General features: G+C 33.2%; 4 protein-coding genes across 7 annotated transcripts; 1 reads left to right on the top strand and 3 right to left on the bottom strand.

Annotated features, from left to right (window-relative positions):
- Nucleotides 1–464: 464 nt before the first annotated feature.
- On the bottom strand, nucleotides 465–4,747 carry Acat2 (Acetyl-CoA acetyltransferase 2). Its single transcript, XM_066390828.1, has 7 exons — nucleotides 4,539–4,747; nucleotides 4,354–4,475; nucleotides 3,784–3,896; nucleotides 1,531–1,727; nucleotides 1,252–1,475; nucleotides 1,009–1,194; nucleotides 465–942 (listed from the first exon to the last, which is right to left on the bottom strand). The coding sequence occupies exons 1-7, from the start codon at nucleotides 4,579–4,581 to the stop codon at nucleotides 661–663; spliced, it is 1,167 nt and encodes a 388-aa protein (XP_066246925.1). The 5' UTR covers nucleotides 4,582–4,747; the 3' UTR covers nucleotides 465–660.
- A 254-nt stretch (nucleotides 4,748–5,001) lies between these two features.
- On the top strand, nucleotides 5,002–7,961 carry LOC136409576 (protein ABHD8-like). Of its 2 annotated transcripts, XM_066391177.1 has the most exons (6): nucleotides 5,002–5,253; nucleotides 5,305–5,769; nucleotides 5,833–6,339; nucleotides 6,394–6,567; nucleotides 6,620–6,830; nucleotides 7,021–7,961. In XM_066391177.1, the coding sequence occupies exons 2-6, from the start codon at nucleotides 5,381–5,383 to the stop codon at nucleotides 7,132–7,134; spliced, it is 1,395 nt and encodes a 464-aa protein (XP_066247274.1). In that variant the 5' UTR covers nucleotides 5,002–5,253; nucleotides 5,305–5,380; the 3' UTR covers nucleotides 7,135–7,961. The 2 variants fall into 2 exon arrangements, with proteins under 2 accessions (XP_066247274.1, XP_066247273.1); XM_066391176.1 differs by having other exon boundaries at nucleotides 5,002–5,769.
- Nucleotides 7,962–8,573: 612 nt separating this feature from the next.
- Zw (glucose-6-phosphate 1-dehydrogenase Zw) lies at nucleotides 8,574–12,828 on the bottom strand. 3 transcript variants are annotated; one of them, XM_066391481.1, is made up of 7 exons: nucleotides 12,671–12,828; nucleotides 11,592–11,710; nucleotides 9,998–10,362; nucleotides 9,565–9,943; nucleotides 9,297–9,513; nucleotides 9,039–9,244; nucleotides 8,574–8,990 (listed from the first exon to the last, which is right to left on the bottom strand). In XM_066391481.1, the coding sequence occupies exons 1-7, from the start codon at nucleotides 12,690–12,692 to the stop codon at nucleotides 8,733–8,735; spliced, it is 1,566 nt and encodes a 521-aa protein (XP_066247578.1). In that variant the 5' UTR covers nucleotides 12,693–12,828; the 3' UTR covers nucleotides 8,574–8,732. The 3 variants fall into 3 exon arrangements, with proteins under 3 accessions (XP_066247578.1, XP_066247576.1, XP_066247577.1); XM_066391479.1 differs by lacking the exon at nucleotides 12,671–12,828 and adding an exon at nucleotides 12,077–12,214; XM_066391480.1 differs by lacking the exon at nucleotides 12,671–12,828 and adding an exon at nucleotides 11,791–11,955.
- An 829-nt stretch (nucleotides 12,829–13,657) lies between these two features.
- Nucleotides 13,658–21,294, bottom strand: lbk (lambik). The gene is made up of 9 exons (XM_066390799.1): nucleotides 20,909–21,294; nucleotides 20,663–20,806; nucleotides 19,417–19,560; nucleotides 19,215–19,358; nucleotides 18,825–19,044; nucleotides 18,608–18,770; nucleotides 17,958–18,553; nucleotides 17,606–17,888; nucleotides 13,658–17,523 (listed from the first exon to the last, which is right to left on the bottom strand). Exons 1-9 carry the CDS (start codon nucleotides 21,076–21,078, stop codon nucleotides 17,195–17,197), a joined length of 2,193 nt encoding a protein of 730 aa, XP_066246896.1. The 5' UTR covers nucleotides 21,079–21,294; the 3' UTR covers nucleotides 13,658–17,194.
- Nucleotides 21,295–22,356: the final 1,062 nt, after the last annotated feature.

Raw genomic sequence — 22,356 nt, 5'->3', positions numbered from 1 at the left:
ATACCTAGAGATTTCCTGGCAACAATGATTGCAGTAATGTACTTACCATGATAAACAAATTCACGTGTTTTAAGAAAGTGAAGAAGTATATTTGGGGGTCTCAAAATGCACATTTTTTTTAAACGCCTTTATGTATAAAACCAAGATAGTGTCAACTTTCTGCCCTAACAGTTATACTTTCGTTTTATAAAAATTGGGATTGCCAAAACTGCATTTCTCTAACTTCAATAATAATTGATGTCCCCGTAAAACCAGCGAATTGAAGATACTCTGCATAGGCATGTTTAATTCACCAAACGAACCCAACTGTGGATATTTCCACCTCACAAATAGAAGTGATGAATTTTAGCTGAATGTACCTGTTACTCCCCTACAATTGCTTAGGCGATAATTTTGTCATTCCTTTGAACATTTTAGTTAAGTTATTAGGGATATATTCGGTCTAATTAACTAATACAAATATATTTCTTATGAAAATTTAATAAAACTTTGTTTAATTTTACAGACAACACGTTATAGAATTTACTGCTTTCTGATTGGTCGACACCTAGCACCTTGTGATTCTAACGCACAGCTATTTTAATTTTCTATCTAACCCTCACTCAATACGTGTTATGGATTTTCGTAGGTGAACAAGGGAAAAAAATTATTAAACTGATATCAGCAAACCTGTACAGCCATGGCAATTCCCATGCCACCTCCAATGCACAAGGCCACAACTCCTTTTTGTTTCCCTAGACGTCTCAAGTTATGAATTAAAGTAACTAAACATCTTGTTCCTGAGGCTCCAATAGGATGACCTAGTGCTACAGCCCCTCCAGTTACATTAACCAGACTGGCATCAAGCCCTAGCTCTTTAATACATATTATGCTCTGTACAGCAAACGCTTCATTCAATTCATATAGTCCTACATCATCCTTGGTCCACTGTGCTTTTTTTAACTGTACAAATAATTACTTAATAAGTACTTTTTTTCACTTTCTGAAATTTACACAACAAAACTTTACCACTTGTTTGACTGCCTCAATAGGACCCAGCCCCATGCATACTGGATCGAGCCCAACTTCAGCGAAGGCAACAATCTCAGCTAGTGCAGTCAACTTTTTTGCTGCTACTTGTTCCTCGTTTGCCAAAACTACAGCTGCTGCTCCGTCATTGATTCCAGAAGCGTTTCCTGCAGTCACAGTGCCAGTCTACATAATAACGCACATCATTTTAGCCTTAAAACTAGTTAAAAAGCGGTATTTTACCGATTCGAATGCGGGTCTTAGTTTGGCTAATTTCTCAAGGGTGCAATCTGGCTTAGGGAATTCATCTTTAACGATAAGAGCTTTTGTTCTTTTATCAGGGACTGCCACTATTTCTAGGTCAAAAAAGCCGCTGTTAATGGCTGCGACAGCCTTTGCTTGGGAGCCCACTGCAAACTCATCCTGAGCTTCCCTTGAGATGTTGAATGATTTTGCTAGATGCTCAGCTATTAGAAAAGCATGTCACATAAAGAAAGATACACTTATACTCAATAATCACACCAGTATTTCCCATGTGAATATTATTGAAAGCGTCAGTTAAACCATCAGATAACAGGGTGTCAGATAAATTTAGGGCTCCTAATTTAGCCCCTCTGAGATACGTGGAGTGTTGGGCACGAGTCATACTTTCCTGCCCTCCAGCCACCAATATACTGGCATCCCCATTTTTTATGGATTGGTACCCCAAGGCTACAGTCCTGAATAATTAAAATATTACACGTGCTGTTTCTTTTTCATGTGCAAAACCTTCATGGCACGACAGAGCATAAGTACAACGAACGTACAGGGTGGCCCAAATTTGAAGCTTACCATTGCGCTTCGGAACGACGTCGTAATTTTAAAACGAATCGCATAAAACATATGTATGTAATCCAAATTTGGGGTCCGTATTACAAAACAAAATTATAAAGCCAAGAAAAAGTAACTTCAAAAAAAGAATACAGTCTATTAGACTGTTTCCATGCACTGCTTTGGCTTAAGCATTTTTGAACGTGCAGTTTTTAAAGAACAAAGTAAATAAGATAAGCATGTACCTGTGCCAGAATAAAGTTATTTGGTTAATTTAGTTTAAGCATCTTTGCGAGATAACATACATGAATGACTACTTTAATACATTATTTCTGTTCTAATCTGTATACTGATAATGTTTACTGTCAAGTTGTCTTGTCTGGTTTATCCAACTATGAGGCTGCCTCGTGTGGCTCGTGTTTGATATGTAGATTGTCGAAAACAGGACATGGGCGTAGGGCTAGGTTATATATTAAAGTTAATTTTAGTAGATTCGCGCAACAGAAGTATAGTACTGTTTGGGGCGCCGTTTTACGGAATACTACACTCTGGAAACGTTTCTCCAAAAAGGGAATAGAAAATTTGATGTCTATATTTCTCTTAAAACCCTAAGAATAAAAAACGGTGATCTGTAGATTATCTCTCCTTGTGTAGTCTGAGAACTTTTGTAAAAAATATGCACTGTCTCCACCAGATAAGGAATTTTTCTACATAACTATCCTATTATAATGTGTACTGTCGTATAGATCGTAAAATTTTGAGCCTGGAAAAGGAAAGCCATTGCAGCGAGAGAATTTCCGAAGCAAATTATACCTAGCGAGAACTTGAACAATCGTCAAATGAACTTATAAGCAAAATGAAGTTGATACCTTTGAATGTGAACATCACGGCACATAATATGAATGAATACTCTTGTTTTCTTGCCTCTTAATTGATGAGCCGTATATCAGCGACAATACAATGTATTTTGGGCGACTTTTCTAAATCACATGAGAGTTGAAAATAGTTTAAAAGAAAAAAGATACAGTGTGGTATCCCTCACGGATCTATGCTAAGGCCATTGATGTTTTTATATATTAATATAAATATATAAAATATATATATATAATATATTAATAAATTATATATATATTAATGGTTTGCTATCCCTTAACACATCTAGGAATATAACACTTTTGGAGGACGACGCAATCATCCCCTGACACCTCTTAAATAGGAATGGTATGTATGAAAGGACTGAATAAGGATTAAGTATGTCTAGGACTGCGTGTCAGTTTAATGATTTCCAAAATCACAATAGTGAGCTTTGAACTGGACATGCCCTGGAGATAATACTTTAAAGAACTTCAAAATAATGTATTATTCATGGGATGGGATAGTCGTCAGTGAGTACCCCTGATGTCACTCTATGTATTTAACCTAATGTGCTTTAAAATAGTTTTGTTTATCATACAAGTTAGAATTATTTTATTTTAGTTTTTCTAGGCGCTGTTTGAATGCAAATTTTACTGTTGGCGCATGTGACCTTCATTAGCATTACTGTTGTAAGAGGTGTGCAATGAAATTTAAAAATAATATACAGTAATTTGTATGTGTCAAAAAGAAATCAATCAGGGTGTAACGAATGTCGTTTGGTCACGGGTACTCCAAAAATTAAAAAAATGCTTTTTGAAACTTGATTTGTGTTCTGAGGGCAAATGCAAAATTAAATAACACAAACATCAATCTATAAGTAATTGATTTATCAAAAGACTAAATGTAATGAGCCATTAAAAAGGTAATTTCAAGCCAGTTTCAATTTTGAATTAAAAGGTGTACCTTGCTAACCAAAGTTGGTGATAATTATATGTCATATTGATATTCCAAATTTTAGATCTTTGTCATTAATAATAACTAAAATCTGACTATGTATATTTGATTTGGGTCACGCAGTACATTTAATAATCAATTTTAAAAAAATCTTACTTGAGTCCAGATCCACACAACATATTCACAGTAAATGAGGGTGCCGAATATGGAATTTTGGCATTAATGGCAGCTTGTCGAGCAGGATTTTGCCCTAGTCCTGCTGTCAATACCTTAAATTAAGAAAATTAAAGAAAATTTACAACATTTAAGGAAAAATTCTACATGCCAAATAAAATTCAAAAAAATTCATTCATAGCACACTTCAAAGGGAACAAGTGTGTCACACATTTACTGTTATTCCTATTATGATTATGAATAATACAATGTGCCCCAAATTAGATACATATAGATCTAAATAGAGGAATGTCTAGAGTCGTACCCAGTACCCATTATATTCTTTGAAAATTGATTTACTAAACAAATGTGAAAAGGTGATTCTTTGGCAAATTTCAATGTTACAAAGAAAATTCTACAAATTAATTCGTGACTGCCACTTTGGCACTTTATAAAATTTCAACACCAATTTACTTGTCCTTTGTGATGGTATACTCAATAGGTAGAAGTACTGTTTAAAACTCAAATACATATACACACATATATACACTTATATACATAACTTGAACATACATGCCCCATAATACACTGATCCACATCCTCTGGCTTCAAATTTGCTCTAGCTATGGCCTCTCCGATAACTATGGAGCCTAATTCAGGTGCAGGATACCTTTCAAATTGCCCTTGGAAATTTCCTATAAATCCATGGATATGCTTTCATTCTTAATATTTATCACATAGCCAAGCAGAATACAAACCTATGGGGGTTCTACAGCCAGAAACTATAAATACTTTCGTCATATTGTAATACTTTTCGATATAATACTGTATTAAAAAGCGGAGTAGTCGGTCGTAACGGTACAACCTAGTGCTCAAAGATAATGAAAAGTGGGGCTATTTTCTCCAATTTATGTTTACTTTCAAGTATTGTCATAACCGATAACTCCAATAACCCCATTTTCGAGAGAAAGGAAAAAGTAGAAAGTAAAAGTGGGCTTGAACTGGAAAATAAAATTCAAAGGATTTGATTGGTTCATTTCAAATTGGGTTACTGAAGAGTTGTCTCATTTAACAACAAGGAGTGTTGATAGCCATTTGAACATCTCTTGATCTTTGTCTATATTGAGAAGATGCAAGAGGAGAGAAGATAGTGTGCTAGAACGTTCACATACGACTTTCATCAATCATTTGTCAAAATATTTAAACGTCAACTGAACTACGAACGTATTGTCAAATCAAATACCAAATCTTGTCCCAAAAATTGGTAAACAACAAAACTGCAAAAGAAAAATGGAAATACAAAAATATACCCTGAAAATGATCAAATAAGTGTAAATTTGAGTCAATAATTTATCGTTACGTTACGTTTGTTTATTCTTACAATGAACACAATATCTCCCTCCTGCAGATAAGCTACTTAATTCAAAAGTGCATATGGACTCCTGAGAAATGAATGGAACGGAACTTATTACAGTTAAAAGCTCCCAACATTAATTAAAACATATTACATTCGAATATGTGTAGGTTGTTTTCCACCGAGTCCTTTATTGAGGCAATTTAAAGCAGTACTATGGGTGTGACATAACAGTAAACAAAAGTGATGGAGGAGGCAAGCTCATCAACAAAGGGATGTCTTCCCAAAGTAGCAAATACTTGGAGGGCAGTATTTGGAGCTCTAACATCAGTAAATCGCATCCATCCCTCTGATCCAATACCCCCAAAGGACAGTGAGATTATTTCAATCGAATCGAAGATTAAAATTCGAGTAATACACCTCACCCCAGAGAAAGTAAGACAGTCGTTATTAATGACCCAAGATGCCTCAAAAAGAAGCTCTGTATCTGATGAATATTGGTTCATGAAGAATAAACCTTTAAGGAACACCTTTTGCAGTTGTTCATTCAGAAGTTCAATCAGGAGATCACATAGGAATTCAAATAATTTTAATGGATCATCACTTCAAAAAGACATTCTTAGTGACAAAGGGGGGTAAGTCATATTCATAATTCTTACACATTATTCATTATCAAAACGATATATATCAACTTTTAGCATAGAAGTAGCATCTGAAAACAGTACAATAGAAAAATTAGAAAAATTTGCAGAGCAGTTAGTAGAACATACATTAAATGAAGCCTTTAATGAATGTTTGAAAAACGGCCATTCCGAAGGCGTCGATAATTTTGCATATGAAAAATCAGAAATAGATTCTGCATTTGCACATAGAAACTACTCCAGAAAATCAAATGGAAAAATATCCAGAACCTCTAGTCCCTCAAATCTAAAGAGATGTGTTCATAATAGGCTTAAACCTCTGATAATGTTAATTCATGGTTTGGGAACTACAGCTGACATCTGGAATATACTTATGCACAATCTTTCTTTTAATGGTTTTGAAGTTGTTGCACCTGACTTGCTTGGGCATGGCTTTAGTTCAGCTCCTAACAAAGCAAGTTTGTATCAGTTCACAAACATTTTAAGCCAAATTATGTCAGTGTTTGATTATTTTATGAAAAAGGATGATAAGAGGAAATGCATCCTTATTGGTCATTCTTATGGGTATGCTCCATTCATTAGCTAATTGCATTCCAAGTAATAACTTGTAAATTGTAGATGCAGTCTCATTACAGCCTTGTATCCTAATAGAGCAACAAGAATAGCACAATTAATTTTAATTAGTGGAGGAGGTCCAACGCCCTTGGCCCCACCTGCTGATATGAATGATATATCTCCATATGGATGGGCGCATAATTTATGTTATCCATTTATGTATTGTGGTTTGAAAAGGTAAATTATTAACAAATTGCCATAATACAAGAATTATTTGTATATGTCTTAGAAGTTTCTTTTACTCCTCACGAGGCAAAAACTTCAAGTTTTTTGAGGAAGAATCTACAGTGCCACCACATTTGAGAGAATTCTTAATTCAAGGGCAGTATTGGCCAGAGGGAGATGCATCATTCCATAGAAGAATTCTAGCCCCTACTTTGCTTGTACATGGTTTGCAAGATAAAAGTGTGACTTTAGTTCAAGAATGTGAGATGGAAAGGGTAAGGAAAGGAATTTATATAATGTTCCCACAAGTGTGATATAATAATAATAATTGAGATTAGAGGTCAGCATTTAACTATTAAACTATCATTTGCTTGGCCATTTAACACCTTTAAAGTGATGTTAAGCTACTTAAATAAATTACTATTTGCGTTTTTAATTGACACTATAGGTCAATATTTGTTTTAGACGATTCCACGATCGTTTCTGGAACTAATACCGGACGCAGGATACATGGCGATGCTTGAATCTCCTGAACACCTTACTCATATGATTAGTTGCTTTTTAGAAATGTGGACTTGATAATGTTTCTAAATCTGAGCTTTTAATATTGGTGCATAAACAAACAGTATATAAAAACAAATATGTATCTACAGTCATGTTTATGCATCTTTTTGTGGTATCTATTTGAGATTATATATTTTTATGACTGCCAAATCTTTAGAGGATTTAAGGTTCCTGATTTTGGGAATAAAAGTGTAATTAACTATGTTTATAATTATGATATTGAGGAGAATAATAGTAGAGCCATCAAAGTATAGAATAGAGTGTATGTAGGTAGTTTATCAATCAGATATTTTTGAGAAAGAATTTTTATTAGGATTATAATTACTTATGGGTTTGTTTCGGTAGACAATCCGTGATCGGTCCTTAATAGTTTGACAATTCTCGCAAACTGTGTACAACGTTCATAAACGACGACTATTCCAAATCGTTGTAAGGAATATTTGTCTTGGAAAGTAAAATAAGAGCATGTAAATAATAAAATACAGTCACGCGAAAGATAAACTAGGTCGCAGAAAATCGGACACGAGACCAACTACAGCAACTTGAAATAGGAGTCTCTCTAAACATATTCAAAGCGCCTCCAATACTCAGTTTGCAAGCAATCCTCAAACTACTCTGATAGTCATCAAGCTATCAGCAAATTGGCAAATTCCTTGCCCAAACGGCAAATGTGTAAAGTGCAGGTTTTTGCCAAAACATAATTTACATTATTTTACTAATCCTTTGTCAAGTCTTCCACTCAAAAGACTTTACCGGTTGTGGTGTGATATATGTGAAAAGACTCCGTCCATTTTCTAAGTGTAAGTGATTGATCTTTCATAAAATAAACATATTTTTAAAAATTTGAATCCTTATTAATATATATTAATAATTTCTGCAACAAATCGCTTAGATCGCCAATTACGTTACCCATACTAAAGATTAATAACAAATTATTGGCTCGACAAGCCTCAGTATTACCACATATCTCAGGACAATACTTTTAGTGATTAGGTTTTCGCAGGCTTAAATATTTACGTCACCGTGAAAACCTTAAGACTCAAATTATTAAACCTATTATGAAGACGTAGCTTAACCATATGGTTGAAAAGTGCAATTGCCGGGGACGAAAAGTTGGAGAGTAAAACGAAGAAAAAATAACAGCATGACTGCTTCTTACTTTTAATTTACATTTACAGCAGAAACACTTGGTGTAAAAGTATTTGGTCACCTAACCCCTACAATTTAGCACAAACTCTCGGCAACACACATTTATCAAATGAATATGCTAGAGCCATAGTATGGGTGTTAATAAATTGGCATTGAGTGTCATTGATAACAGTTATCAAATCTCATGTTCATTCTGTTAGTAAAATAAATTCAGCGATTTCAGGAGGTCTAGGATTTTTGGGACGCCTTAATACGGGACTTATTAGGAATAACATAACTTGAGTTGATAAAATAAAACCGCCAAAAACCAAACGATGTGTTTTCATTTAAAACCTTCCCAATATTTGGAAGTAAAGACCTAAACCATTAACAAATCTCATAAATAACAGTAAAATTTCTCAATATAAAAATACATAAAAGGGGAATGTATAAATATTGTATGTACCCTGTTACGAAATTCCTCTTCATTTGTTGGATTTATACCATTTGTAAGAGCCCGTATAATTGTAATTATGCTTCTTCAATAACTCGTCAGCCTCTTTAGGCCCTCGGCTACCATAAATGTAGGGAATGGGTTGAATTAGCTCAGTTTCAATTTGATGAAGCAAAGGTGTAAATATCCTCCATGCCTCGCTGAGTTCATCAGACCTGACGAAATGCATTTGAGAGCCACAAAAAACGTCAAGAATTAAACGTTCGTAGGCGTCAGGCAGTTTGATGTGCTATATAATAAAACTTGTATAAATGAATTAAATGAACAGTGCAATTACCTCGTATCGATGATCGTAAGTGAGATCAAGCTCTGTTTCTTCCATATCAAAAGCCATTCCTGGCGTTTTAACCATAAGTTTTACATACAAAGCCTCTCCTGGCTGTACTCTAATGACAAGCTCATTTCGTTTGGCTTTACCGTCAAAAATATCACCAGGAACATCTTCAAATTGAATTCTCACTTCAGCTTTCCTTTCATTAAGAGCTGAAAATACACTTTTACTGGTATTACAATTAATGTAAGAGAATCTTTTTACCCTTGCCACATTTCAAAATAAAAGGCACACCATCCCACCTCTCATTGTTTATCCTAAGGACAGCAGCTGCATAAGTAGGGGTGATTGAACCAGGAGGAACTGTGGGGTCGTCAAGATATCCAGTTTTGGCTTCTCCATCTCCCTGAGGATTCCCCACATACTGCCCCAATACTACATCATTCAAAGCCAAAGTTTTAACGCTTTTCAATACTTTAACCTGAAATTTATCCAAACTACTAACAAGGTAATTTATTTTTGAGTTAATAACTTTTTCATCTCTTATATCATCAGGATGAATAGTGGCTGGTTTTTCCATGGCCACTAAAGTCAAAATCTGCAACAAGTGGTTCTGCATAATGTCCCTTATTATGCCAAATTCATCAAAATAACCTCCCCTCCCTTGAGTACCAAAAGGTTCTTTGAAAGTTATTTGAATGGAAGCAATATTATCCCTGTTCCAGGTTGGTCCAAAAATGCGGTTGCCAAACCTTAAAGTCATAAGGTTTTGCACCATTTCTTTGCCTAAATAATGATCAATACGGTAAATTTGAGGTTCAGTAAACAAGGAAGATAAATGGTCAGACAGCTTTTGAGAAGTAGCTGAATCACGTCCAAAAGGCTTTTCTATAATGACTCTTGTCCAACCCCTAAAATATACTCCTACTTCAAAGTATTGTAATTAATTTTTAGACCAAACCTACCGTTCAGCCATACAAGTATTCTTGATTAAAATGGTAACATCTTCAAAAACAGATGGAGGCAAAGCTAAATAAAACAATCTATTTGCTACTGGTCCTTTTTCATACTGACTTATTTCTTGGTTCAATTTCTCAAAGTCACTTCGAACATTGTATTTCCCAGCAATATAATAATTCAAACTCCAAAATCCATCAAGCAACTTTTCTTCACCTTTTCTTATTTTCATGTAAGGCTCACACTTTGATTTTATGTCTTCTATTGTAGTGTTACTCCTAGCATATCCAATAAAGTGAGTATTGGACGGTAGTAAGTTATCTCTGTAGAGCCACCATAATGTTGGATAGATTTTTTTACGAGCTAGGTCACCCTTAAAAATAAAAAAATATATTAACATATGTATAGTAAGTAAGAAAAGGAAATCTTAGTTTTGGGGCTTAACTGGTTATCAGAGTGATGCCATTTGGTTGACTTTGTATAGTTAAATCCAACAACTATATGATAACAAATATATATGTATATATATATATATAGATAACAGTATGTATGAATATATATGTATATATATATATAGATAACAGTATGTATGAAGTATATTATATATAATATATTTAAGACTTAATCTTTCTCTTGTTTACAAGTTTTTTATTTTTGTGATGACTACTTGGATACTCAATGGGTAACATACTGTTAAATAAAAAATACATATTAAACTACAGTCCTATTTACATACATATAAAGATTGAAATGGAGCCGTATTGGACAGACTATTGATTACGATCGAAACTAGCTTGTGCATATCTTAACAGCACATTCAGAGAAACATGAAAAAAGTTTTGACTTGCTATTTGCCATTACTGCAATCTCATCTATCCAGTTATTGTTATTTTACTTTAATCCTACTACCTGGCGTATCATCTATAAAATACTACCAAAAGTTACCAGTTGGTTGTGAAATAATATTATTATCAATTAATAAAATATTTTTTATCTTTGAGACAAATAAAGGCTATTTCAAGACTACTTCAGACAGATTCTTTGCTGGTATTAATACTTCTAGTGCAATACCACTAATGATATGAGTATTGACACCTTTGTGGTATTGAATTCGTTATAAGTGGGCATGTCTCAGGCACGGGGTTTTATTTTTAAAGCTACTAACAGCACAATAGTAATTTGGCCTTGAACTAACTTGAACTATTTACTACTACTAACAGCATAATAATTTGATCTTTCAAATACTAATGAAATCAACATGACTTTAATTTGGGATTTCTATTTTTGTATATAATTCTCCAATTAACATATCAAATTATAATTTATGCTAAAAAATAGCTATTTTGTAAATAAACTTTATTTAAATACCCCAGAAGAGGTGACCTTGTGACTATATTACGTACGATTTCTAGCTTTGAAGCTGACCTTTGTAAAATTTAGCAGTGCACAAGCAGAAGTAACTAAGGAGAATCCCAATTAGCTGTAGTATACCAATGAGGGCAGTGAGCGGATAAATGCAGTAATGTCAATAAAAGCACTTATGGTTAGTCAATTACTGTGTAATAAAATTGAACCTGTAAAAGTAATCAAACAAAGACTTACTGATGCTCCCAAAGTAACAAAAATGTGGGGATACTGTCCATCGAAATGAGTTCCTTCACGGGCCAAGTCGATTGACTTTAAGGATTTCCTGTACAAAGCCAGACATACCTCCGAGTTTTCTACAATAGAAAAAAACAACAATATTCAGTGAATGTCCGAATGAAATAAACATTAAATAAACAAAACAAGGGAAATATACCGTCGTAGCATTCCAGTAACTGACGAGAAGACATATTAAAACTAGGAATAAAAGGAATGAGAATAAGGAATGATTATTGCTTTACGTTACCGGCATAGAATTAGAAAAGGTTCTGATGGTGAATTAATCTGATGACTTTCATTCTATTCTCAATAACACTGTAATTACAATTTTGTTTGGTTCAAGGTTAGGTTAGGAATCAGACCATGCCATGAAGCGAAGAAGGTTTAAAATTTCCCGCCAATTAAAATTAAAAAATGGATATGTGAGCTTTAAATAAACTTACGACAAAACTTAAAATTTTTTAAGGAGCAGTTTTCACAAATTTGCACCATAATTACTAAAATAGCGCCGAATTTAACTGACCACGCTATTAAAATAAAACAGAATTCGAGATTTCCGAGTGTAGGCAACCAAACATTCTCGCCAAAAGGCATTACATAGTCCCAAGTCAAATGGCCTAGATGATGCTAAATTGAATGCAAATTTGTTCCATTAACGTAATTAAAGTAGAACCAAAGTTAATATATAACTCTATCGAGCCAGGACTCTTTAAAAGTCATATATAGAACAAACATAAACTAGTCGAAAATTCAAATGCTCTATACCAGGGTTTTCGATTGAGTAAGTTTTAAAGCCCATACTAAAGGCATCTTTACAAGTAACAGGTGGTTGGATTACTTTGCTTAGATGCGCTCAAATATTTCCGGAAATTTAATGTCTTCGATCACATAAAGCACAACTTCCGAAAGCAGTAAATACAGAATTAAATTCAAACCGGAAAAACAAAATAGGAATTACTACCGAACTGCATTACGGTCTGAAAAGTAATAACAACTTCGTCATTACTTCTTCACAGACCTATATTTAAAATACTTACGACCAATAGTTTGATTATTCATCCTGATGGTAACTACAAATTACCTTATGGCCTATAATATATATATATATATATATATATATACATATGTGTATATATTTTTTTAAACCACGCACATAACTGAATACTGGGAGCAAAAAACTGACGGCGCGCTGTTGGTCAGTCTTTTAATATACGTCTGCGAAAGACTCGAAAACAGGTACGATACTGATGATCTTGCCGTACCCTTTCGCGCATCAACCGATAAAATATTAAGTGGTCCTCAACTGCGAAATGACGCCTGAAATCATGCAGTAAATTTTGGTTTTGAATTTTTTACGCCAGTCCACTTCAAACACGAAACCGCTAGAGCGTAAATATCGTATAATAAAACAGAAATAGGTAGATAATAGCCACTTAAAAAATATTTAGCGTGCTAAATATTAAGATTTTGCGATTACGTACTTTAAAGAGATATTTTGCTAAAACGCCCATTAATGAAATTATGACGGTATAGCAAAGTCATTTTAGTATGAGTTTTTTTACGCCAGTTCACCTCATTAAACAAATAACTATACAAAACAGATAGATAATATCTTGTTGAAAAATATCTATGTATTTTGTTAAATAATGTTGGAATATTGCAATTTTGGAGCCTTAGAGACAATTCGCTAAAACATGGAATAAATTATGTTACTAGAGCAAATTCACGTACTTGAGTAAGCAGTAGGCACAATCATTAATTCAAAATGACTTGCATAATTTAGCGATAAACGTATTAATCAACGGCATATATATAAAGGGATTACCATCTGAAAACTGAGTACGTCTATTAAGAGCTTTACCAGCAAAATGCGATTATCTTTGAAATATTGCACCTAAATGAAAATAATAAAATATGTAGGTACCATGCTATTCACAAGGATACACAAAATTGCGACTACATGCACATTTCGTGTAACATGTATTGTGTTTATTGTAAAATTAAAAATAAAAAAAATCTAAGAGTATGATTCAGTAGAGTAGTTTATTTGAGACAAAAATATAAGTCATCACAATGATAATACTATGTAATCGGAGTGTGTATGTGTGAAAACAAAAGTTAACAACACTTTTGTGATTAAACAATTTTGGGTATTACGGTTAAAAAAATGATGTGATACATACAGCATTTGTTGTGCCTTTGCGTGTCTTATATGTGTGGTTGTTTATGAGAAAACAGAAACCACATTTCACATCAATCTTTTTTTTTTGGTGTTTGGGAGGTACTGTAGTTTTGGCTAATTTAGAATAACAGATACTTAAATTATTCTAATATACATTCAATCCACATGCGTACGATTTAAATAAATAGAGCACATTCATTACAGTAACTTAAAGTAAAAGGAATTAAAATATAAGTTGTACAATGTCCGGGCCTACATCCGGAATTCAAGATAACACCTGAAACTTTAAAGCTTGCGATCGGAAATCAACTATTTGTTATCTTAAGGATATACCCCACATATAAATGAGGCAGCCCAATTTATAGTGGCTACGTACATAAAAAGAAAAATAATACTTATTAATAAGACAATTAAACTGGTCCAATAAGTAGGATTAAATGTAGACTCCACCCATTGAAAACGTTATTTTAATGTGTACAAATGTCTTGGCAATAAGTGCTAAGGAGATAAACGTACGCATACCGGGACAATTATTAAGAGTTTGATGCTCGAGTGTTTGTTTTAGCAATTAGATATGATATAAACTTACGTAGATTATTAAAAATTACTGATTTAAATTCTTTAAAGTTTGGCTTTCGTTAAGTTAAATAAAAAAATATTCACGGCTGCACTAACATCAATTAAAGAGAAGTTTTTTATAAGTGAAACAAGTACATGGCTGAAAATCATTTTGAATAGTTGCCTGCATAATGCACGATATACATAAAGACAGTCTACATTTAAAACAATAAATAAAACTTGTAAGGAACAAACAGTCCCTTCTACTGCTCTACAGAAAGGACAAAGACAAAACAAAAGATAATACCTCTTTTAAATAATATCACAAGGTACAAAACTTAAAATAACACACCTTCTAACAGGTCAAACTTAACACAGGAACCAAGAATATAAAATGTTTATTTACAGAGCCTACACTAAGTACAGAAGGGATGGAAAGACCCATCATAAAGCGGTGCGAAAATTAACGAAAGGTTTGAGATATCTGAAACCATCCCTCCCTATTTCTAAGATGCCTTTCTGGAAATATTAATTGTCTAGATAAGGAACTTACCAATGAGACATTTAATACTCTAATGCCTATCAACTACAGGTTAGCTCTAAAACTACCTAACTTTCATTTTATCTGTAGGTTACGTAATTATTTCACCTCTGCAAGGTAAGAAAGAGAAGTAGTCACTGTGACTAATTATGGGCAGTGAAAATGGAAAAGCCTTGAAAGTTCATGCAAAATTTAAAGCTTAAGCAGCCCCTACTAAACTATACTTCTAAAATATATCTGATCGGTTTGTTACCAAGGAGTCAGAGAAACCTGTGAACCTTATAATGAATGCTTTCTACTGGACGTATTTGTAAACTTTGTATGTTGTTTTTAGATGGATTACTGTTGGAAAAAAATACTTATAAGGTGCCAGTAATTTGGACATACAAATTGCATTTTACCAGAACATACAATGCTACCTAAGAAATATAACGAACATCGTGTTTTTAACATTATATAGCTAAACATGAACTATACCAGATTAATTTTTTTAAACACACATTGTTTAAAATAATATTTGCACATCACATTGTCGGATTAATAAACAGCTGCCAATTATTTATGTATTAGAAAAACTGTTCAACTTTCTAAATTTCAGAGTAGGCATATTGGATCCAGTAGCAAACACTCATTTTGTTCAAACTGTTAAAACTACTTGAATTAACGTAAGATCAGTCTTTTTTCGGGAGAGCATAAGCGCAAAACCTCTATACAGAACGATTTTAGTTAGCATGCAAGTATCACCCTGCAATCGATGCGGGAAACCAAAATAACAAACCGTAACGTGTGCTGAACGCGCAATGACAATGGCAAGCTATATTTTAGGCCATTTACATCGTCTTTTTAATCCTTTTTGGTTCCTTTGTGTGTCTCTTGCATTAGACATTGGGTTTTCAACACCGAATAATAATTATTGCCAAATCTCTAACAAGAAACAGTTAAGCTAACACATTTCTATTTGGCAAGTGATTAAAATAAACTAATGTGAGTTTCGAAACGTTACAAGATACCTTCTCATTGCGCATTACTCTCGCAATACTTCTCGTTAGAATTTTATAATAACTACGTTTTGGCTTAATAGAAGAATTTCGATTAATTCAGGGAAACTCTGTGTTACTGTAAATATATAGTGTTTGAGTATTTGGAATAGCCTCATTATTAAAAAAAGGTTTTGATGAGATTACCGTATTCCAGTGGCAAAAAACTCCGTTAGCCTTAAGGTTAAATATGATTGTTTTAATTTGACTCTTAACATGTATATTATGAGCCTTTTCTTAACACGTTTATGGACACTGTGGAGCACTTGGGCAGTAATATTTGGCGAATGCAGTGGACCCTTCTTCTATAGAAATATAATTTTAGACCATATAATCTATTCATAAAAAAAAAACCGAAATGGCACATTTTTGCGTCATTTTTAAGAGTTTGTATTTTGGATATGTCTTGGCCAATATTCATGAATAAGGGAGTCCGTTTCTTCCAAAATCAGTGCCGTAAACTGATATTGGCATAAAAAATATTTTTAAGTAAAGCAAAAAAAAAATGAGATTCAAAATTGCTAATTTTCAACCCACTGCATTTGGTAGATAGGGTTATTTCAGAACTATCGTTGAAATGCCATTTAGTGGCTGTAGTCGATATATCAGAATGTGCTTGACAAATTTTTGTTTTTCAGGTAATAAAAGAAATCCTGATTTTTCCTTTAATTGTCATGTTCAGAGGAAGCATTTTCCACTATTTAATTATATCACATTTCTTCTAATGCCGTAGACTAGTTTACATTTAAAAAATCTTTTCAATATCGTATGAAGTTAAAAACAAAACAAGTAATGAACAACTGTTACTTTTCCAAAAGTGATACGATCGAAATAGCCTTAAAAACTATCTCTGATTTTGAATAAGAGATTATCGAAACAATGTGTTTTCTGAGATTACCTCAATATTTTTCAATGTCCATCAACGTGTCATGTATCGCTGCCTGAATGATCATTAATTTGATAGCCATACAATTAGCTAGATGGCACCTATGTATGGATATTCTACAATAGAAAACGTCGATAAAATTCTATTAATACGTTTTCTCTCGGCTTCTAAATCCCTCATTATTAATCACAATAGTTATTTTTCAATATTTAAACAGCACACAAACAGCGATAATTTTTCACATTATTAAATAAAAAGTTCATTGAACTTTAAGTCGAAATTCTTATACGTTCCAAAACGCTATTAGGGATTAAAGCATACCAGAACAGTCACTTTTTTAAACGGTGTGAATTGGCTTCAATCGCCCGTTTCCGTGGATTCAATATGGTGAATAGGCCGATCATGGTCGGATCTAGGACAATGCAACAACGTATTAAATTCCGGAAAATCATCGCTAGACCTCCGAGCGGAATCGCCTGTCCCACTGTCCTTACATGACGACCGTTCTGAGGCACAATCGGCTTGAATTTCAGTAAGCTCTGTACCAGGAAAGCCTGCAGTTTCCTTAGGTTTTGAGGGTTTCCTTGTGTGGTATATTATAGCCACCCAGACAATTGAGGTGAACACAGCACAGCATACTACAGAGATTATTATTATGCCCATCATATTGTTGGTGTCTATTACATCTTAAAAAAAAGGGGGGGGAACTTGTAGTAGCTAAACAAGATTTTCTGCTAGCTAAACAACAATTTTTTTAACGCTACTTACTTGGTTTAATGACAATCCTGCTCCTGCCTATAACGCCCCCGCGAGAGTTGTTCACATGACATTCATATATTCCAGAATCATTGTGGACAGCATCCACGATAATAACTCGTTGATTTTCCGCTATAAAAAAGTGGCGTTCTGTAGGAACGATGGGTTCACCATCCTTAAACCATGTTACAGTTGGTTTAGGAACTCCCTGAGCAGTACATTTTAAAACAATGGGCTCGCCAGATGCCAATTCTCGATCCTCCAGGGTGTTAGCTAATTGGGGCTTTTGTAGTATCTGAATTTAATAATTAAAATATCAGAAGATCAAACAAAATCAAGTTCCTCTAACTAAACAAAAACTTACCTCTACATGTGCTTCTGCTGACACAGTTCCTGCTAGATTGTAAGCAGTGCAATTATACACACCAGAATCACTTAATCCAGAGTTTATAATAAAGAAAGTATCATCTCCATGCAAAACATGCATTCGACGTTCCCTAGCTGCTGGAAAATCATTTCCTCCATCCTTATGCCAGGCGATTACAGGAGGAGGTTCCCCAGTGGCTGCACATTCTAACTTAACTGTTTCTCCAGCCTCAACTTCCACATTCTTTGGCTTTTTTAATAAAGTAGGAAATACAAGGACAGCAATGGTGGATTGCTGGGAATAAGTAATTCCATAGTTGTTGCTGATTACACACTGGTATTTACCAGCATGTGAGTGTTCTACAGCTAGTAATTTTAGTTCAGAGATACTCTCCATTGATTTTCCATCTGGATCTATGCTGGATTTAACTATGACGTTGGCGTTTGGAAGTTCAATATTATCTTTCTTCCATATGAATGTCATATTGCTGGTAGTACTAGAGCGAGCTTTACAATTTAAAATAACACTTTCACCCTTCAATGCCATTATTTTTCCAGCTGGCTCTTCTAATAACCTAGGTTTCAGCACTTCATCTGCAAAATCACCAGTTTAAATTGAAAAATCTATTTCATGCCAACTGTACTAACCACATGTCAAATTGCTCAAGCTGACATTAGTTATAAGACTACCCTTTAGCCAGTCTGGGTAGGCACAAGAGGCATAAATGTTCAAATTCTTTCCATTTAGCCACTCAAGGAACCATATTAAATTACAGTCACATAACATGCTGCTGGTATTTATTATCAGTTTCTGTAATTATGTGACATTAAGTAGAGATGACCAGAGTATGAATTCAGGACTTACTTTTAAATTAGGAACTTTACTGAAGGTGTTATTGTGAATTGAAGTTATGTTATTCTTATCTAGATTGATAAGAACCACATTCTTCAAGCCAAGAAAAGCTTCAGAGTTTATGGACTTTATATTATTTCCTACTAAATTGAATTTTGTTAATTCTCCAAGTCCTACAAAAGCCCCCTTTGCATCCTCAATTGTCCAAGAAATTCTGTTGTAATTGAAATACCTGAAAACATTGATAAAACTGTTAGTTACACAATCACACAATGAATAATTCATAACTCTCAAATCTGCTGATATATTAAATGGCTGTCAGGCATTTATTAATGCCTTTGGCATTTCCATGGGAAAATAAACCAATTGTTTACAGAAATACTAAATCTATAATAAACTTACAGAGTTTTTAGTTTGGGAAGGTGCATAAAAGCTTTATCTCGAATAATAGCTATATTATTGTTGCTTAGAACCAACTTTTGCAGGATGTTTAAATTCTTGAAGGTATCCTCTGTTAATGAGTCCAATTTATTAAAGGAAAGATCTCTATAATAAGGCCACAAGATTATTTTGCTGCACATCACACAGGAACTAAATAACTTACAGTACAGTTAAATTACTACAAAATTCCCAAGCATCATCATGTATTTGACTTATACTGTTATGTGACAAGGACAGTTTTCTAAGGGACTCTAGTCCATAAAGCCAACTTTTGCTGATCACAGTTACATAATTGGAGTCCAGCAATCTAAAAATATTATATATTTCACTTTAAAACAAAAACAGTTATATCATAGTAGAAATTATATGAGTAACTAGAGTAGAAGGATTTTGGAATTGCTTAAGTTGCTGCTACTGCTTTTCCTTAATTTTTAAAAACTTATGTTTCAGATATTTTTTAGCTTATTATCAAAAACCAAAAAAATCATAACAGAATGTTTTCTCTGTACTATGCAAAATAAAGAAAAATACCATGCAAAATTGTATATTTTGGTTTCAAAACTATCCTTGTAGTGCTTTTAATGGCTTTAGTTGATATCTAAGGACATGTTTGACAGATTATTGCTTTTTGGACATAAAAAAATTACAGGGTATTTTAAAAAATTCTCATTGTTCTTTTCATTAACTTCTGTATCTAGAAAATACCTCACCTTATTTAAATAAAATAAATTATATTTAAAAGTAACAATTTCGTTTAAAAAGCTAAAACAGAGACAAACACACCCTACGCAGAGCAACCCTTATAAGTATTTTAATTATTAAAATTAAAGTAGTTCAAATTAGGTTATCCCAAATACCACTAAGCATTGTCTTATAAATGTAGATATTGTTATTGGTAATTACAGAAAATATGAGAATTTTTAAATTCCAATTCATGTTAGATTTTAGAAATTACTTTCAATTTTTTTTCTAGTAATGAAAATCAAATCAGAAATAGCAAGATAGTAAGCTTTCAAAAATAAGAAAAAAATGTGCCAAATGTGTCATATGGACTATTTAGATGAAGAGTTTAATATAAAGTTTCACAGAACAATTTAATGAATCAAGAATTGCAGTGGATTTAGTAATCTTGTCTTATTAGGTTATCTATAACTCTTTAAACCATACTTGGACAAATTTCCTCAATTTTAGCATTATTGATCACATTGTTTTGAAATTATTTAAGTTATAAAATAGATATACATAGGTGAAATCATTAAAGGTATGATTGTTGGGTGTTATTGATTATTATTGCAATTTGCTTTACACCTTATCTCCTCATTTAGTAAAAAAATGAGAAGATTATTATTGGAAAACAAAGCATGAAATATTTTCATCTAGGAGAAATTATTTGAACAAAATGTACTCACAATTTTTGAATGTGTTTTAAACCATAAAAAGCCCCATCTTTGAGGGTGCCAATCTGATTTCGTCTCAGCTTCAGAACTAGTAGATGTTCTAAGTTTTGAAATGTTAAGGCCTCAATTTGTGTTAACTTATTTCGATTGATTTCCCTGTAAACATAATTTAACAATATACGCCTCCCCAAATTCTGAATTCCACTAGACAGAGTCAAGATATATTTAAATAGGAAGTGAGAAGTGAACTGTACTTACAAATGCTCTGCCCAATCAGGGATATTTTTGGGAATAGTTTTGAATCCTTTAGAATCACAATCAATATATGTATCTAAACAGCGACAGCCTTTTACACATTTAGATTTCGCCAAACTCATGGAACTCGATATTAAAACTATATAGGAGACCCAAAAACAAACACCCACCATTTTGGAAAAAAACTAGTATAAATCATAGTTCGTTATTTTGTGTCGTTAGGACGCCGATAACGCGGCGAATCCACATCGTTTCTAAAACTTTTTCGCGAGTTCTACGTAGGAAAACTCAAAATTCATTAACATTTCCTTTTTAAATGACGAAAAATGTATTATTTTTAACATACTGGTTACATGACGCTCATAAATGACACCAACATCTATTTATGAAAAATGAAATAACACTACCAACACGACAAGTCAAAACTAAATATTTTCAGAAGAAACAAAAGAATCATCTTGGTTGGTTGGCAATACTTGTTTGCTTATGCATAGCTTTATACCGATTAAGAAGTTTTCTTACTTTATACAGTTGAGATAAACAAGGATAACAATATATATTAAGAAACTTATAACTTCAAGGCACTACTGTCATTAATGACCTTCACTTATCATCTTTGAGCTGTCTCTTTGCCCACGTTGCCAATAGTTCATTAATACATGAGGAAATAGATTGGTTCGAAAGTCCTGGGCAACTCACTGCAGATTTGAACTCGAAATTCGCAATGGATTTGTTCGGTCGAAATCCCCCTTTCAAACGAAAAATTAATGTGGTTTATTTTTTATTTTTCTCTTATTATTATTAGATTGCACGTAATTTTCAAGAAACCCCTATATATTTATTGTTTAAATTTTTTAGAATAATTTTTTTGGGTTTAGTAATAAGAGAGTTCATTAAAATATGTATTTATTAATTTCTGAATTTATTTTAAGCTCGCTATACTTCGAGCATTATTATTATTTTAATCTCCTTTAAATGTTAGTTACATTTTTTTCAAAACTCACTCTTCCCTGTTTTGTAATTTTTCCTGTCCTTTATAATGTTTTGTACAAGAAACAATATTGTAGTTTGTACTTTTTGCGATATTTAATTTAGCACGATTATTATTTGATTTCACGCACTTTTTAAAACGTTCCTGTATTACTTCAATTTTGTTATAATGATTTTTTCGGTTTTTATGGCCAGAATATTTGAATTTCAATTAAAAAATGGCTTTTATTTTCTTGATAATCTGACCAAAATAGTCAAGACTGATGGATCGTAAACCGAACCTTGATCCCCTTCCCCACCTGCTGTTTTCAAATCGATGTTGCCGCACTTTATTTCGTGCACCTGCAACACGGTGCGCGTACTAATTGCTCCGCATGGCGAATTCATGTTAACGGACTTTTATTCACAGACATATTACCGTTCGCTGAATGATTGATTAGTAGCTGATTAAAAATTTCTTG

This window comes from Euwallacea similis, chromosome 6, assembly GCF_039881205.1.
Source record: "Euwallacea similis isolate ESF13 chromosome 6, ESF131.1, whole genome shotgun sequence".
Taxonomy (NCBI): Eukaryota; Metazoa; Arthropoda; class Insecta; order Coleoptera; family Curculionidae; genus Euwallacea; species Euwallacea similis.
Note: the sequence above shows the minus strand (reverse complement) of the source record. Positions and strands in the feature narration are given on the sequence as shown.

Coding starts and splice junctions, on each gene's coding strand:
- Acat2 (XM_066390828.1), bottom strand. CDS start 4,581: ATGACGAAAGTATTTATAGTTTCTGGCTGTAGAACCCCCATAG. Junction 1,195..1,251: donor TAAGACCCGCATTCGAATCG/GTAAAATACCGC, acceptor GTTATTATGTAG/ACTGGCACTGTGACTGCAGG. Junction 943..1,008: donor TTGAGGCAGTCAAACAAGTG/GTAAAGTTTTGT, acceptor TTATTTGTACAG/TTAAAAAAAGCACAGTGGAC.
- LOC136409576 (XM_066391177.1), top strand. CDS start 5,381: ATGGAGGAGGCAAGCTCATCAACAAAGGGATGTCTTCCCAAAGTAGCA. Junction 6,568..6,619: donor ATGTATTGTGGTTTGAAAAG/GTAAATTATTAA, acceptor TATATGTCTTAG/AAGTTTCTTTTACTCCTCAC. Junction 6,831..7,020: donor AAGAATGTGAGATGGAAAGG/GTAAGGAAAGGA, acceptor TATTTGTTTTAG/ACGATTCCACGATCGTTTCT.
- Zw (XM_066391479.1), bottom strand. CDS start 12,125: ATGGTGCAAATTTGTGAAAACTGCTCCTTAAAAAATTTTAAGTTTTGT. Junction 9,944..9,997: donor AATACTTGTATGGCTGAACG/GTAGGTTTGGTC, acceptor AGTATATTTTAG/GGGTTGGACAAGAGTCATTA. Junction 8,991..9,038: donor CTTACGATCATCGATACGAG/GTAATTGCACTG, acceptor TTTATTATATAG/CACATCAAACTGCCTGACGC.
- lbk (XM_066390799.1), bottom strand. CDS start 21,078: ATGGTGGGTGTTTGTTTTTGGGTCTCCTATATAGTTTTAATATCGAGT. Junction 20,807..20,908: donor CCTGATTGGGCAGAGCATTT/GTAAGTACAGTT, acceptor TTATGTTTACAG/GGAAATCAATCGAAATAAGT. Junction 17,889..17,957: donor CAGCAGAAGCACATGTAGAG/GTAAGTTTTTGT, acceptor TATTAAATTCAG/ATACTACAAAAGCCCCAATT.